Source organism: Macaca thibetana, chromosome 6 (genome assembly GCF_024542745.1).
Source record: "Macaca thibetana thibetana isolate TM-01 chromosome 6, ASM2454274v1, whole genome shotgun sequence".
NCBI classification, from domain to species: Eukaryota; Metazoa; Chordata; class Mammalia; order Primates; family Cercopithecidae; genus Macaca; species Macaca thibetana.
In genome coordinates, this window is record NC_065583.1 from 4,354,063 (window position 1) to 4,372,477 (window position 18,415).

Below are 18,415 nucleotides of genomic sequence, written 5' to 3' on the forward strand. Positions count from 1 at the left end.
GCTCTAGATCCTTTTCCTGGAAATGTTTATTTAAAAAAAAAAAGGGGGTGGGGGAGGGAAGAAGTTGGCCTTTAAATTCTTGATGAGATCACTCACAGGAAACTGCTGTCTCAATAGCTCAATATGGTTGATATGGTAACTCTAAAATGCCTACCTTGCTGTTATCTGACTCTTAGGACTATGTGAATAGAATTATTTTCCATTTCTGAGGCCTAAAAACTATGTTCTGAGATTATATGTCACATACATTGTGAGACTCATTTAGATCCAATTATAGGTTTTGAAATTCTTAATTTCAGAAGTTGTAATTATTTGTAAGGAATAATAGTTTATGACTTTTTTCATTCTTTGTTCTTTTTTTAATCTAATCTCGGTATGGATATTTTATGACATTTAAAGTAATAATCGAAAGGCCAGGAGTGACAGCTCATGCCTATAATCCCAATAATTTGGGAGGCCAACGTGGGAAGATAACCTGAGGCCAGGATATCGGCCTAGGCAACATAGTGAGATCCTCATCTCTAATAAAGAAAAAAAAAAAAAATTGGGCCAGGCACGGTGGCTCACGCCTGTAATCCCAGCACTTTGGGAGGTCGAGGCAGGCGGATCACCTGAGGTCAGGAGTTCAAGAGCAGCCTGGCTAACATGGTGAGACCCCATCTCTACTAAAAACACAAAAATCAGCCGGGTTTGGTGGCACACACCTGTAGTCCCAGCTACTTGGGAAGCTGAGGCAGGAAAATGGGTTGAACCCAGGAGATGGAGGTTCAGTGAGCTAAGATCATGTTACTGCACCCCAGCCTGGGCAACACAGCAAGACTCTGTCTCAGGGAAGAAAAAAATTGGAGGAAAAAAAAAAAAAAAAAGCCTTCAGAAGCAGTGTTTATGACTTTTATCCCTTTTTAGAGGTCTTCCAAAGTTTGAAAACATTCTTATTTAAAAGAATAAAATTCAGGCCAAGTGTGGTAGCTCACACCTGTAATCGCACCTCTTTGGGAGGCTGAGGTGGGTGGATTGCTTTGAGCTCAGGAGTTCAGGACAAGCCTGGGCAACATGGTGAAACTCCAACTCTACAAAAAATACCAAAATCAGCCAGGCGTTGGTGGCTCAGGTCTGTAATCCCAGCTACTTAGGAGACTGAGGCAGGAGAATTGCTTGTGCCCAGGAAGCAGAGGTTGCAGTGAGCCAAAATTGTGCCAATGCACTCCAGCCTGGGTCACAGAGTGAGACCCTGTCTCAAAGAAACACACAAAGAACAAAACTGATTCTGTCTTGTAAATACCATATAAGTCCATCAGACAAAATCTAAGACACAGTATGGAATCTTAGTGTTCTTACATTTCCTGTATCTTGTAACTTACTACTTCATCATTACACAACATTATTACTCATCATAATCCACAACTATGCTAAGGAAGACGGAAATAATAAGAAAAGGGAAACACAATGGAATCACATATAAGCACGACAAAATAGTGAAATAAACTGTCACACTTTAGACTTCTCACAGTATTACCCAAAGTACTGCATTGTCGTTTAAAAAAGTATAAAAGACTGTCTACTACACTTGAGGAAAGGAGTTTAAAAATAAAAAAGCAAAGCAAGTATAAAACACTGGGGATACGATCTTGAAGGTCTGCTTTCTGTAGGGTTATCAGATTTAGCAAATAAAAATCCAAGTCATCTAGTTCAATCTGAATTTCTGATAAACAACAAAAGTTTTTCAGTTTAACTATGCTTGATCCAATATTTGAGACAAACGTAAACATACTAGATTCTAAAGATGGTGGTGAAATTAATCTCCAAGTAACATCTCAGATTATCAGTCTTCAGAAACACACAGCCAGGTGTGGTGGCTCATGCCTGTAATCTCAGCACTTTGGAGGCTGAGGCGGGTCAATCACCTGAGGTCAGGAACTCGAGACCAGCCTGGCCAACACGGCAAACCCCCATCTCTACTAAAAATACAAAAATTAGCCACATACAGTGGTGTGCGCCTGTAATCCCAGCTACTGGGGAGGCTGAGGCAGGAGAACTGCTTGAACCTGGGAGATGGAGGTTGCAGTGAGCCAAGATTGCGCCACTTCACTCCAGCCTTGAAGACAGAGGGAGACTCCATCTCAAAAACAAACAAACAAAAAAAAACACACACACACACACACACACACACACACACACACAAAGGACAAGTGAACAAATAATGCATTTCTAAGAACAAAAAAGAAACAGGGTATTCTCATCCAGGAACAATGCCATCAAAGATGTTTTACAAGAACAACCTGAGTAACCTCCTTTTCTCAACAGGCCTAACAATATTCTTTCATGTTTTATGATACTTGAGCATCACCACTAACTTATCTGATAAAAGGAGGTTTGTAAAAAGGATTTAGTAAATATTAGGTTGGTGCAAAAGTAATTGAGGTTTGCCATTAAAAGTAATGACAAAACTGCAATTATTTCAGCAACAACGTAACACTAACATTTCTAACAAATTTGTTCTCCACTGTCTCTTTAAAAAATATTTAAAATACAAAGGCTCCACTGGACCCAGATGATAATGGTGATGACTATTTTACTAGTTAGATTAAAGGCTAGGTGCACTTAAAATTAATTTTCCTGACATTGGTAATCCTGGCAATGTGCTAGGAATGGTGCTCTGGTACTTGTTTCTTATCTTCTTTTTTTCTTTTTTTTTTTGAGACGGAGTTTTACTCTGTCGCCCAGGCTGGAGTGTAGTGGCACGATCTCGGCTCACTGCAACCTCTGCCTCCCGGGTTCAAGCATTTCTTCAGCCTCAGCCTCCCGAGTAGCTGGAACTACAGGCACCCGCCACTACGCCAGGCTAACTTTTGTATTTTTAGTAGAGAAGGGGTTTCACCATAATGGCCAGGCTGGTCTCAAACTCCTGACTGCAGGTGATCCACCCGCCTCGGCCTCCCAAAGTGCTGAGATTACAAGCGTGAGCCACCACGCCCGGCTATTTCTTATCTTCTTTAAAGCTCATACCTCTACCTAAAACGAACTATGCTTGTGCTTCCATTCTTGTCATGAACAGAGTGGGAAGAGCCAGCTATTCCGTTTCTCTCCAGAGAAGGTCCCCCAAGATTTTCTCCTCACCTTTATATGTTTATAAGGTGGTGGTTTCTTGTCATTCTTTCGGTCTTCCTGCAGCTGTCTTAGCTCTTTTTGGGCCTTTAATTCCTCAAACCTTGCTGCAGCTTCCTGAAGAGCTATGAAAACAGACAGCACAAGTCACTTTCAAATCTCTGGATGGAATTATTTATTTATTCACTTATTTTTTACTTTTTCCTCTTTAAGTTGGAGAAACTCTATTTTTTACACAAAAATTGACCAACGCTATATGAAAAAGAAAACACATAACAGCTATTTTCAAACAGGTAATGTAGTCCGAAGGGTATTCAGACATAGTATTAAGACAAAACATAATCTAGAACTAAATGGCTATACAGACTACCACCCTTTAGATCACGGGTGTCCAACCATTTGAATACGAGGACTTTTTTGCTTATCTGTGGTGGTGGATATCATAAAAATTATGCACTGATTTTTTCTTTTTTTTTTTTAGCTCATCAGTTATTGTTACTGTTAGTGTATTTTATGTTTGGCCTAAGACAATTCTTCTTCCAATGTGGCCCAGGGAAGCCAAAAGATTAGACAACCGTGCTTTAGATGAGAAAACAATAAACAGCTAAATGACTTTAAAAAGCCCACAGATACCATCTCCTAACAACTACACTTCATCTGCTTAGCAAAGTCACTGCCTTTAGGCCTTTCTTTCCTCAGTCCTAAACCTCGCACTTTTGGAAACATGCTACTTCTTAGGCAGAAATTCAAAGTTGAAGCTTTGTTCTCCTTCTTGCCTCTTATCCTAAGACTTGTTTTGTAAATATAAACTATTAGCTCTAATCATACACAGACCTTCATAAATAATCTACACTCAAGTCCTGTACTTTTTTTTTGAGACAGGGTCTCACTCTAAAATCCTGGTTGGAATGCAATGGCACAATCACAGCTCACTGCAGCCTCGACCTCCTAGGCTGAAGTGATCCTCCCACCTCAGCCTCCCGAGTAGCTGGGACTATAGGCATGTACCACCATGCCAGGCTAATTTTTTTGTAGAGACAAGGTTTTGCCATGTTGCCCAGTCTGGCCTCAAACTCCTAAGGTCAAGGTATCTGTTTGCCTCAGCCTCCCAAAGTGTTAGGATTACACACATGAGTCACTGTGCCCGGCCCCTGTATTTTCTCATGCTTAAAAGATTGCAATATCTGAAAAGTCCAACAAAATCTTAAGATTCTCATTCTGCACTTAAAACTGTAATTCATTATTCTTCACCCACATTAAAAACTCTGAGAGTCCCATTCTTCCCACTTTCTCTGTGCCTTTCTCCAAGCTCTGTCATCCTTTAAAGAAACTCTCCCCTCTGACCCATCCTTTTTCTTCATTTCCTTGTTGGTATGTGTTCCATGGAGTCATCTAAATTGTCCTAAAATGTGTCCTTTCCAGGAGAATCATCTAAATTGTCCTAAAATGTGTTCTTCTAAGGAGGCAGACTAGGACATTATTCAGCATGTCCTAGTCTACCTCCTTAACATCTATCCAACATAAATCATATTCTTCATCCCCATGAACAATTCACTGTTAGTCTCATTCTTTCTTTCTTTCTTTCTTTCTTTTTTGGTGGTGGTGAGGGCAGGGGGTGGGTGGGTAGACACACAGAGTCTCGCTTGCTCTGTCACCCAGGCTGGAGTGCAGTGGCATCAGCCTCTGTCTCCCGGGTTCCAGCGATTTTCCTACCTCAGCCTCCCGAGTAGCTGGGATTACAGGTGCGCATCACCATGCCCAGCTAATTTTTAAAAATTTTTAGTAGAGACAGGGTTTCAATGTGTTGGCTAGGCTGGTCTCGAACTCCTGACCTCAAAGGATCCACCCGCCTAGCCTCCCAAAGTACTGGGATTATAGGCGTGAGCCACCTTGCCCAGCACAGTCTCGTCATTTCTGCCTCTCACTGATTTTCCCACGTGCAGCCTCTCACCTTTTAAACGGCCCAACAATGTCGCAGGCTGAAGTTTTTAAAACTCTGCTCTAATTAGGGATCTAGTTAGATCTTCATCCTTTCAGGAAAATAGCCCAGCACTCCCTCAACCTTGTGCTGAAACCATCCCAAATACTTGGAGGTTGCTAACTCAGGATTTTATTAACAGATTCAACATGTGCTTTCCCATGTGATGTCTTCTTGATAAAATGTATCACATTTTAAGTCCTTTTCCTTCTTCAAAGTCAGTGTAGAGGTTAAGAGTTTAGATTCTGGCCCTATTATCAGAGTGAGAAACCTTCCTCTATCACTTACTGGTATTGATACATTGGGGGCAAGTACTTTAACATTAATGTGCCTCAGTTTCCTCACCTGCAAGATCAGGATGGTATCTACCTCATAGGGTTATCATAAGCACTTAAAGCAGAAAATAAATAATGAACAGGGTCTGGCAAACAAAAATGGTAATTATTATTATTATGATTCATTCCTCAGAGTCACTTAGTAATCATCTATGACTTCCAAACATTGCTCCCCAGCTTCCTCTTGCTCTGTTCCCACAGCATATACAATGCACACTTCTGCCACAATATTAACAATACCAAAATCCTAGCAGATATTTCGACTGCTGGTATCTATTTCAGATTCCCCTGCAAAAATACAAGTTCCAAGAAGTCAGAGGCACCTAGAAACCCCCTCACTGACGCAGAATCTCAGAGCTTAGGCAGGCTCAGACCTGAGGTATTCCTTATACTCCACCTTCTCCCCCAACCTCAGTGGTGGCCAGCTCTGTGCAGGCCAAAACACTGGTCACTTGATCCCTGACCACCTGAGATTACAAGACTCAAGACCCCAGCTCCTCAAGTATTAGTACTAATAGCACAGTATTATGTATTTTTGTATTAGCAGTAGAACTGATAGATAGCCCATATCTCTGTATAGAAACCACAAGACAAACAGGTTAAGTGAGGAGCTACTAAAATAACATGTGGCAAACAGAACCTTTGTTAAACTTGTTCCCTATCGACATTACTCTCATTCCCTAACCAGGAAGCTTTACCTGCTTAGAATCTTCTTCCATGCCACTTGCTTAGAATCCCTTTTCATCTCACCCTATAGACAAAATCTTACACAGATCCTCCTCTTGTTAACAACTGGTTTACCTGGATATAACCCCATCATAAGCTGAGGAACATAATGGAAGTGCATCATTGTAAAGCTGTAAGTTGGACCATTTTGAGTTCGGAATCATTTGTACTTTAAGGACCAAATATAATAAATAGCAAGAGATATATTATCTTTCGAAGGACAGCTAGAGGAAGAAGGTAATTACCACTAAGGGGATACCAATTATGTACTCTGCAGGGACACTTTTTGTAATCCCACTGAATTCCAAGAGCAAACTTTCTCCATTATATGATAAGAGAAAACCAGGTTCAAAGTTGATTCGACCACCTGGTAAGTAGTAAAACTAGTTCTGCTGATAACAGGGTACTCTGCCTTCATTGCTAGGCCAGTTTACAAAACTTTATTTTGATTCAGAGCATTTATGCTTTGACCTTTACTAGTTTGCTCTACAATATCTGGTGAATTTTGTTTCTTTCCAACAAGCTTTAAAAAAGAAAGAAAAGAAAAGACTAAACTCCTTGGAGCCAATGTAGCTCTGCTAGAGATCTGAGCCTCTGTCTAGCAAACTGAAGTGTTTCCTCTATGAAATAGTTTCAAAACTCCATTATTTGATGGAATGCTGACAAAGCAACTGATAAGTCAAAAAAAAGCTCAAGGAAATTCTAATTAAGTAAAGATTAAGGTTCAAAAATAATGAGTTACATGGGTCAACTTCCTTGCAAAATACGGTATTTGTAGCCACATAATGCCCTGAGAGGACAAAGGCAGTTTCAAAATGGAGCATATGTGAATTCTAAAACAGAGCAGACACTCAGGCAACAGAGGTATATGTTTGCCTGAGAAACAAAAAGGGTAAAGTTACCTTTTTTATATGTCCCATCCACTCCTTTGCCCATCTTATCCTTGCTGCTCACATCACCCTCCATATAAGGGAAGACTCGGGCCTGGTGAGTCCACAAGTAGTCATTAGATCCAAAAAAGAGGACAGGGAACTCTCCCACATCATGTCTCATCTTATCAATGTTGGAAGGAACAGCTCGAGGATGGCAGATCTCAGCTGGCCACCACCTGGGAAAGGTGAAAAGGAGAAGGGAAACCTCTAGAAAGCTGCAAAGCATTAGGAAAATAATCTACTCATATAAGAGTAAGGATTAGCAATGTCTGTCTGTCCACATTAAAGTCCATCTTACGGCATTCTTACAACCTAACTAGAACACAAACAATTGTATGTGCTAGAAGTTGGAAAACCCCTGCCCACATTCTTATATAGGCACACACTCCCTTAGACTAATTATTCAACTTCAAGGACTCTACCTAAAGGAAATAATGATATAGGAACAGACATTTATGACAATAACATTCACTGAAGCATTATAAGAAGGAAAAACTGGAAAAAATATAAATGCTCAACATCAAGAAAATAATAGTATTACCCATGGTATACTATACAAAATAAAATACAATTTGGCCTTTAAAAAGGAAACTTTCAATAATTATGGAAGAACAGCACCAAGAAGTCAAAACACAAACATATACAAACAAAATCAAAGAATGTAAATTACTACACAACCATTTTAGGGAGACAATATGTTATTACCTATTAAAGCTGGAAACCTCTATCTACCTACTTTACTCCAGAGAATGCCCTAGAGAAGGCCCTAAGTATATAAACCAAATATATACTTGTATATAAGTATATACTTATAATCAAGGTCCCAAGTATATAAACCAAGAAAAACTGACCAAATGTTCACAGTCCAAACAGGAAAATGGGTAAGTGAACTAGACATTATGTGACTGTATAAAGGAACAGTGAACTATGAATGAACCAGCATACTATACTATGATGAATCTCAGGGGCACAAAAGTGAATGAAAAAAGTTGCAGAAAAATATATCAACAATAATTCCTTTACATAAAGGTCTAAAACATACCAAAGAAAACATTAAACTCTCACAGAAGGGCGAAGGAATGAAAAACCTAAAATTTAGTACAGTGATTACCTCTGGGTGTAGGAGAGAATGGAATCAGGGCATGGAACAGACCTCAAAAGTACCAATAGTGTTCTATTTATTTAAGTGGAAGGTACATACACAGGTGTCACTTTTGTTATTCTTTAAAATTATGCATGTTACATCCTTTGTGCTTTCCACATTCAATCAAAATATTTTTAAAAAGAAAAAATGGCTGGGCACAGTGGCATGTATCTGTAGTCCCAGCTACTCAGGAGGCTGAGGCAGCAGGATCGCTTAAGCCCAGAAGTTTGAAGTTGCAGTGAGCAATGATCACACCACTGCACTCCAGACAGGATACCCTGTCTCAAAACAAACAACCCAAGACACAAAACAGTAATAATCTGTAAAGACAGTTATTTTGGATGGTGGGGGGACATAACTGTGGACTGATACATCTGGGAGTACATATGCTGAAGTGTTAACAATGTACCTGCCTTATGAGATTATTAGTGTGTTTTCATTAAAAAAAACTTTCCAAAAAATACATAAAAGAAAAAAAAAATTTTCCACAAAGAACACGTATTATTCCTATAATTGCAAATCATAAAGTTAGGTTTCTTTTCCTATAAGGAAAAACATCAATAAGAAGAGGGGAGGAGTACCACGCCTAATTAAGTAGATCATTAGAAAATACGTTAAGCATTGTATCTGAGAGGTCTTAAGAAACAGAGGATAGTAAAAGAAATGAGTGCTATTCTCCAGGATTACCTGTATCGTCCAACTTTTACCCAGACAATCTCCCTGTAGTGTGGCTTTTTGCCTGCCTTACAGTCATTGCAATACCAGTTTCCTTCAGGGATATCAATGTTCAGGCATTCACGATGAAAAGCAGCAGGGCAAGAATCACAGCACAGAAGGCTGCCTCCTGTGGGAATAAAAAAAAGTGGCATTCAGACCACAATACCGCATTTAAGAACCCAGTTAAAATAGCTTTTGCTCAGCTCTTAACCAGCTTAGGGCTTATTAGTTTAACTGGTTATCCAGAAAATCTATGCTGAAGAAGTATTCCCGCTCCAACATTCCTTAACACTGCTCCCCTGAAAGCTTGTTAGATTCACAGTTAATAAACATGAGACCCTATTGGCAAAATTAAGTTAAAGCAATGAAGTCACAAGGAAACCTGTAAAAGTCATGTATGTGTAGATCCATACACACATATATATATTTTTCTTTCTCTTCACTAAAAGACATACTAAATAAAAACATTATCAGTGACACACAATGACCAGAGTATAAACAGCATAAGCTTTATTTAACTCTAGTCAGGTTCAGATTGGAATTCTAGCTCTAGGACTACATGGCTTTGAGAAATTCACTTTCCTTGCTGAGCTACAATTTCCTCAGCGGTAAGGAGTTTTCTCTAATAAACAATAACCACATTTGTTTGAGGACTCACCTAGCTAATAAATCACCTAGTAGCAGCTGACACATAAGTAGTAACTCTATATGGTTAGTTTCTTCCCTCCTTTTAAAATTACTAACTTTTGGGCTGAGCGCAGTGCCTCAGGCCTGTAATCCCAACACTTTGGCAGGTTGCGGCGGGTGGATCACCTGAGGTCAGGAGTTACAGAATACCCCGGCCAACAGGGTGAAACCCCCTATCTACAAAAAAATTAGCCAGGTGTGGTGGCACATGCCTGTATTCCCAGCTACTTGGGAGGCGGAGACACGAGAATTGCTTGAACCTGGGAGGTGGAAGTTGCAGTGAGCAGAGACCGAAACACTGCACTCCAAGCAGGGTGACAGAGCAAGACTCTTGTCTCAAATAAATAAATATATAAAATACAAATACTTTCAAAACACAGTAGTTTCAACAGATAGGCAGGCATTTTATTTTGTTGCCAAAAAGAAATGAGCCACACTGTTGCCAGAAATGAGCATGCTTCAAACATGCTAAACTCAAACATGTAATTCCAAGTTTTACCCTGAAGAGGGGAGTAAAGCCTTAGCAAAGAATATATTTGAGTTAATCTTGTTCTCACTGTGCTTCTTTCACCTCTTAAAATCCTACTATAGAAAAAGGCGGGGGTCTCGGCGACCGGAGGAGTTAGGAGGCGTGGGTGAAGATGGCGGCCGCCGAGGTCGCGAACTGCATCATGGAGGTGTCCTGTGGCCAGGCGGAAAGCAGCGAGAAGCCGGACGTCGAGAGCATAACGTCCAAAGATTACTACTGTGACTCCTACGCCCACTTCAGCAACTCCATGTTTCACAACCATCACCTCTTCAAGGACAAGGTAGTGCTGGATGGGGGCACGGACACAAGCATCCTCTGCATGTTCGCCGCCAAGGCCGGGCCCGCAACGTCATTGGGATCGAGTGGTTCCACTAGCTCTGAATATGCGGTGAAGATTGTCAAAGCCAACAAGTTAGACCACTTGGTGACCATCATCAAGGGGAAGGTGGCGGAGGTAGAGCTCCCGGTGGAAAAGGTGGACATCATCATCAGCAAGTGGATGGGCTAACTGCCTCTTCTAGGAGTCCATGCTCAACACCGTGCTCCACGCCCTGACAAGTGACTGGCGCCCAATAAGCCTCATCTTCCCAGACCGGGCCACACTGTATGTGACGGTCATCGAGGACCGGCAGTACAAAGCCTACAAGATCCACAGGTGGGAGAACGCTTACGGCTTCGAAATGTCTTGCATCAAAGATGTGGCCATCAAGGAGCCCCTAGTGGACCTCAAACAGCTGGTCAACAACGCCTGCCTCATAAAGGAGGTAGACATCTACACCGTCAAGGTGGAAGACCTGACCTTCACCTCCCCGTTCTGCCTGCAAGTGAAACAGAATAACTACGTGCACGCCCAGGTGGCCTACTTCAACATCGAGTTTATGCACTGCCACAAGAGGACCGGCTTTTCCATCAGCCCCGAGTCCCTGTACAAGCACTGGAAGCAGATGGTGTTTTACATGGAGGACTACCTGACCTTGAAGACAGGCGAGGAGATCTTCAGCACCATCGGCATGTGGCCCAACGCCAAGAACAATTGGGACCTGGACTTCACCGTCAACCTAAATTTCAAGGGCCATCTGTGCAACCTGTCCTGCTCCACAGGCTATAGGATGCGCTGAGGCCCGACTCTCCTACCCTGCACAGGCCCAGGGGCTGAGCGCTCCTAGACGATTGTGGGGCTCCCCCTTCCTCTCTCTCCCTCCCTCCGGCAGAGGAAGCTTTAGGGGCCTGGGCTGGGGGGATGGGGAGGGCACATCATGACTGTTTTTCATGACTTATGTTTTTATATGGTTGCATTTATGCCAATAAATCTTCAGCTGGGAAAGAACAAAAAAAAAAATTCCTACTATAAACATACTTCTGTTGGCACTTTATATATAATTTATTCCCATGCTGACTTTTGCTTTTTTTTTTGTTTTAAACAGTCCAGAGATCTTTTATATTTTTAACACCTATGATGCCATGAATTCATAGGGAATAGGTTCCAGCAGCTCAGGCTCCTTCCCATTGGTTCTCACAGTATGCTTCTCTGAGTGGAGCAGGCTAGTGCTTCAGTTGAACCCAGGTAACTTTCTCTTCGGCTTCTTTTTCTGATCATTTTCCTTCACACGTTTCAGGAAGCTATCTTGGCTCTTAGAGTGCTTAATGTGCTCAATATGCACACTGAATCTTTTGCCAAGAATCTTGCCCTTGTTTACAACAATGCCAACAGCATGCTGGGTAACATTGTAGACTCTTTCAGTTTTGCCATGGTAACACTAGTGGGGCATTCCTTTTTGAAAAGTACCCATTCCCTTGATGTCTACAATATCACCTTCCTTATAGATTTGCATATATGCGGCCAAAGGAACAACTCCATGTTTTGTAAAAGGCTGAGAGAACATGTATCAGGTGCCTCTCCTCTTTCCCTTTGTGTTTTGACATTTTGGCGAATTACAGGAAGATGGCAGTTCCGGCCAAAAGGACCTTTACTTACTAATTCTCTTCAACAAGCTCTTAAAATAAGAGTGGAAGTTTTATTTACTTTTGTTGGGGCCAGGGGTGTGTTTCAGATCAGACTCCTACTTCAACTGGAAAAGCTCACCTTTTGTCTGTATTGTATAGTGAAGCTCAAATTCAGAGTAAGACTACATTTGGAAATGTATCTGCTGCTAAAAAACAAGTCTGAAGAACAATTATACAGTCCCAAACTCTATTTAGCTATTTTGGTAATCAAATAATCTAAGAATGGTACACTAACAGTGACATAAATTCAACTAGCCCAGTGGCAGGATACCTTCTGCAACATTCCTATCTATGCTTAGTCACTTGCTGAATTACAACTTGTTTAGTCTGCTTACATAGTCTTAGGAGAAAAATCTTCCTTTCATTAAACTGGCATTCATGATGCACTAGAAATATTTCATGTACAAAAAGGCACTCAAAGAAGGATATAACACTAAAAGAAACCTGGATAAAAGAAAACCCACTGAATAAAGGTCAAAGGTCAGAGCTGAGGGGACAAAGTGGCAAGCACCTCTGTATTTCAGGACACAGCACAATGCAGATTGAACTGAGGAAGAACATGAGGGAAGAAATCAATAGAACTACTCTGGGTAGATAGATGGGAAGCAAGGAAGGAGGGTCTATCTAGCGACACTAGAGGTAATGTATAGGAGAAAGCTGAAAAACCAGGAAGAGAGAAGAGGGAAACCTGCATGAGCCATTAAAATGAAGATGAAATGAGACACTTGGTGGAAGAGGGAAAGAAAGAGAAAATGCGTTTTAAACATACTGCTAAATTGAAAGGGTCCAATTCCTCACAATTTGAAATTTACCAATTATCCTACTACCTGGATTAACTACCTTTAAGGGGGAAAAACAGTTGTAAGACTATTTTCTATCCCTGTTCACTAACCGCAGGATAATCTTAGTTTATGGGAGCAGTCCTTGGGCTTTTTGGCCTCAGGCTTTCCTTGAATTTACAGGACCACATTATGCTCTTGAAAATTACAAAGAAACCCAAAGTGTTTTTGTGTATACAGGATATACTACAGGTATTTGCCACAGATAAATTTAAAACTAAAAAAATTTTAAGTTTCTAAATTCATTTTAAGTATCTAATTCATTTTATCATTTTTAAATTTTTATTTCCTAGTTCCTGCAAACAGATACTAAGAATTACTTCATTAAACATGATTAACATTTTAATAAAAACTATATGTTTCCTCATTTTTGTCACACAGGGTGAAGTGCAGTAGCGTGATCTCAGCTCACTGAAACCTCCATCTGACAGGTTCAAGAGATTCTCCTGCCTCATCCTCCTGAGCCACGCCAATGTTTGTTTTTTTTTTTTTTTTTTTTTTTTTTTTTTTTTTTTTTTTTTTTGGTAGAGATGGGTTTTTTTTGCCAGGTTGGCCAGGCTTGTCTGGAACTCCTGGATTCAACTGATCTGCCAGCTCGGCCTCCCAAAGTGCTGGGATTATAGGCGCGAGCCATTGCACCCGACCCATTTTTGCAAATGTTTTTTTTTTTTTGAGACAGGGTCTCGCTTTGTCACACAGGCTGGAGTGCAGGCACACAATTTCAGCTCACTGCAACCTCCGTCTCCCTGGTTCAAGTGATTCTTCTGCCTTAGCCTCCTGAGTAGCTGGGCCTACAGGCATGCACCACCACGCCCAGCTAATTTTTGTATTTTTAGTAGAGACCGGTTTCGCCATGTTGGCCAGGCTGGTCCTGAACTCCTGGCCTCAAGTGATCCTTCTGCCTCCCAAAGTGCTGGGATTACAGGCATAAGCCACCGTGTACAGCCCATTTTAGCAAATATTTTAAATTGCATTTGTTGCAATATGTTATTTGACACACATGAAGAAAGTATGGCCTCTCAGATATATTGCTGGAAAAGAGTGCTAAAATAACCTGTTCAATAACTATGGATATTCATTCTTTGATACTATACTAAAACTCCATAGTGTAGAGTTTAGTTGCAATGTGGAAACTGAAACTATGTCACTAAACTTAAAACAACTACACTAAAATTCATTAATCTGTCTTCTACTTTGAATGGATCTTTTACACATGCAAGGTTTTTAACATCATGTATTAGCTATATTAAAAATATTGCCTTGTCCCTACTAAAAATACAAAAAATTGGCTGGGCATGGTGGCACACACCTGTAGTCCCAGCTACTCGGGAGGCTGAGGCAGGAGGATTGCTTGAACCCGGGAGGAGGGGGTTGCAGTGAGTTGAGATCACGCCACTGCACTCCAGCCTGAGGACAGAGCCAGACTCCGTCTCAAAAAGAAAAAAAGGTTCATTGAGTCATATGTATCTTCGAAATGGCCTATTATAATACTTTTAAAATCACATTTATTAATACTACCATGATCCCATCAGTAAGTACTAAGAAGCTGTCAAGCTGAAGGTAGAAGGATAATAGTTTATGAAAATTTTAATTTTCACTTAAAAGCTCAAATTTTATCATTGGCCATTATTTTGCAGTTGTTTTTCTTGAATTGACAGGCTCACAGTTGTTCATTTTCAAGTAAATGTCTGCTACATATCCAAGCATGAATAACCACAGTTTATCGGTAACTCTTACAATTAAAAATGGTGTTCCATGAACAATGTGGATAGTTCAGCTTGAAACTCAGTTGCATGAGTGCTTTAACTCATGATAACCATCAGTATGCAAAGAAACTGCTTTATGTGTACTTCCCACTTCATCACAGAGAATAGGAAAACAATGTTCACTTCATGGACAGGATACAATAAAACTAAGGTTTTTTACTTCAAGAAACTTCTAAGGTGAAACTGCCATGCTTTTACTGCAAGTAGGTGATGATACAGAACGCAATGACTGCTTATTTGTATTGGTTTGGAGGTACTGCCTTGGTTTATACTAAGGTGGCAGCAGTTTTACCCATCCACTGACTGTGTACTATCTTTCAGATTTCAACTAAGTGAACAAAGCTTCCAGAATTAACTAAACTCCAGTCTTTGGCTACAGAGACAATATATCGCAAGTAAGGAAAATTCTTTTACAGAATTATTGGCATAAACATACACCTGTTAATACAAATCTCCTTAGTGATGTGATAAGTCTCAACCAATTTAGAAAGTTTATTTTGCCAAGGTAAAGAACACGTCCATGACACAACCTCAGGAGATCCTGGCAACATGGGCCCAAGGTGGTGGGGGTACAGCTTGCTTTTATATATTTTAGGGAGATAAGAGACATCAGTATGTGTAACATTGTCATTGGTTCTGGGAGGGGCTTGGGGTTCCAGGTCATAAGTAGGTAAAAAACAAAAGGTTGCATTCTTTTGAGTCCTTCATCAGCCTTTCACTGAATATACAATTTAATCTGGCTCAGTGAATCTGCATTTTTACATAAACAATAGGGCAGAGAAAGCAATCAGGTATGCATTTGTCTCAGATGAGCATAGGATGACTTTCTGTCCCACACCAGTGAAGATAAGCTATCGGTTTCCATTGCCAGGGTGAAATTCAACAGAACAGAGCAATTCTCCTGTCTCAGCCTCCCAAGCAGCTGGGATTACAGGCTTCCGCCATCACACCTGGCTAATTTTTGTATTTTCAGTAGAGACGGGGTTTCACCATGTTGGCCAGGCTGGTCTCAAACTCCTGACCTCATGTGATCCACCTGCCTCAGCCTCCGAAAGTGCTGGGATTAGAGGTGTGAGCCATGGCGCCTGGCCTGTAGCTGTATTATTGAGGAATAAAATGGGAGGCAGGTTTTCCTGATGTAGTTCCAAGCTTGACTTTTCCCTTGACTTAGTGATTTGGGGCTCCTGGGATTTATTTTCCTTTCACAGTGATAGCTATTTTTTTTTTTGGCTGTTTTTTGTTTTGTTTTGTTTAGGAGGTCAGTCTCACTATATTGCCCAGCCTGGTCTTGAATTCCTGGGCTCAAGCAATCCTCCCACCTTGGCCTCCTGAATAGCTGGGACTACAGGCATGCACCACCGTGTTCAGCTTCTTTAGTGATATCTTAAGAAAGAGGAAAGAAAAAGAAGGTATTGTTTTCTTGGAGAAAGTCATCTTGCAGGGAAAGTGGGTAATAACAAAGATAATTTTTAGAAGAAAATCAAACAAAATGAGGCAGGCTGTGGAAAAAGTCAGCCCTACAGAGAATTAAAAATGAGACCAGAGACCATTTAAACTTATTTTCTCACTGTGCAAGGGTTTTAATCATATCTTTTCATTTAATTGATGCTATGTGATAAATATGACTGTGTGATAGGGAATAGAGCCTATATTTTATAAACAAGCAAACCAAGACTTAGTAAAGCTATTTGACTAAAGAGACAAGCCAGAATTCAAACTTGGACTTCGAGATTCGAAGTATAATGCTCATTCTATTACATATATTGACTCTTTATAAAATTAGTCCCTCAGAATGTTCAGAGCCAGCCAGGTTTTCAGGAAATTGTATAATTAATAAGTAGATAATAAAAAAATTATTTCCAAGTAACTACTAAATCAACAAAATAAAATCTCAAAATAAAAGAGAAAACTGAAGAACTGGTGCCACCCTCATCACCAGAAGATAGTGGAGCAAAGTCCACGAGGAACCTAGAAAAATACCATTACAAAATACCAATACCATTACCACGAACTTAGAAAAGTATCATTTACCTTTGTACTAGATATCCTTCTAGTACAAAGGCAAATGATGCCTCAAAGCAGAGAAATGAGTACCTGTGGGCTCACAAAAGTTCAGACAACCAAGAGAAAAACGGAAATAAGGAATTCAGAACTTTAACCAGTTAACATACTGGTGATGAGTGCTAAAATCTTCCATTTAACTAGCAAAAATCAAGTTGTCAGGGATGATAAGCATAGAAAAGAAAGTATGTGAAAGGTTAACACTAACTCTGTTCTAAAAAACAAGTGTTTTAAAAATGAATAAAATGGCCGGGCAAACTGGCTCACGCCTGTAATCCTAGCACTTTTGGGAAGCCGAGGAGAATGGATCAACTGAGGTCAGAAGTTAGAGACCAGCCTGGCCAACATGGTGAAACCCCAACTCCACCAAAAAAAAAAAAAAAAAAAAAAAAAAATTGTGGGGCACAATGTTGGGCGCCTGTAATCCCAGCTACTCAGGAGGCTGAGGCAGGAGAATTGCTTGAACCAGTGGGGGCGGGGTGGGGAGCAGCGTGGGGGCAGGGGTTGCAGTGAGCAGAGATTGCACCACTTCACTCCGGCCTGGGCAAAAGAGCGAAGAATAAAATATACAGAAAATTTATCTTTCTTCTACATGATCTTTTAAGAACTAATATTCCTTACAATGAGAAAATATATAACTAAAGTTCACAAATCCCTTCACTTTTTCCATCACGTTCACTCTTTTTCTATTAATTTGCATAAAATTGCTTGTTAAAACACAATTACATGATAATACTATTTTCAAGAATTGTTTCTATCTAGGTATCTGACCTATCTGCTGACATGCATGAATGTCTGGAGTAATGCCACTTAATATTAAGCAATGATTTTTTTTTTCTGGTGGTGGAATTAAGTGAATTTTTGTCTTTACTGCTTCAATTGTTTATCATTTTAACAAAACTCAAGTCAGGCCGGGCACGGTGGCTCAAGCCTGTAATCCCAGCACTTTGGGAGGCCGAGACGGGTGGATCACGAGGTCAGGAGATCAAGACCATCCTGGCTAACACAGAGAAACCCCGTCTCTACTAAAAAATACAAAAAACTAGCTGGGTGAGGTGGCGGGCGCCTGTAGTCCCAGCTACTCGGGAGGCTGAGGCAGGAGAATGGCATAAACCCGGGAGGCGTTGAGCTGAGATCCGGCCACTGCACTCCAGCCGGGGCGAGACTCCGTCTCAAAAAAAAAACAAAAAACAAAACAAAACAAAACAAAACAAAACAAAAAAACTCAAGTCATTATTCAAAATAAGAAAAATAAAACCTCTCCCCATTGGGCAACAAAGCCAAGTTTTAAAAGTTCTGCTGGACAGGCGCAGTTCAGCACTTTGGGAGGCCGAGGCGGGCGGATCACTTGAGGTCAGGAGTTTGAGATCAGCCTGGCCAACACGGTAAAATCCTGTCTCTACTAAAAACACAAAAAATTCGTCAGGCGTGGTGGCGGGCACTTGTAATCCCAGCTACTCAGGAGGCTGAGGCAGGAGAATTGCTTGAACGTGGGAGGTGGAGGTTGCAGTGAGCTGAGATTGTGCCACAGCACTCCAGCTTGGGCAACAGAGTGAAATGCTGTCTCAAAAAAATAAAAAAACAAGTTCTGC

At 40.7% G+C, this 18,415-nt stretch overlaps 2 protein-coding genes across 8 annotated transcripts in view; one reads left to right on the forward strand and one right to left on the reverse strand.

Annotated features, from left to right (window-relative positions):
* Positions 1-18,415, reverse strand: part of NSD1 (nuclear receptor binding SET domain protein 1) — a 178,691-nt gene that overhangs the window by 23,262 nt on the left and 137,014 nt on the right. For all 7 annotated transcript variants that reach the window (XM_050793152.1, XM_050793156.1, XM_050793155.1 and 4 more), the window contains 3 exons: positions 8,908-9,064; positions 7,047-7,252; positions 3,118-3,230 (listed from right to left, as the gene is read on the reverse strand). In XM_050793152.1, coding sequence (XP_050649109.1) covers positions 3,118-3,230; positions 7,047-7,252; positions 8,908-9,064 — 476 coding nt within the window. The remainder of the gene's footprint in view (positions 1-3,117; positions 3,231-7,046; positions 7,253-8,907; positions 9,065-18,415) is intronic.
* LOC126956349 (protein arginine N-methyltransferase 1-like) lies at positions 10,264-11,475 on the forward strand. Its single transcript, XM_050793247.1, is given in 2 exon segments — positions 10,264-10,658; positions 10,660-11,475. Coding segments are annotated over 2 exon segments (1,005 nt in total). The 5' UTR covers positions 10,264-10,265; the 3' UTR covers positions 11,272-11,475.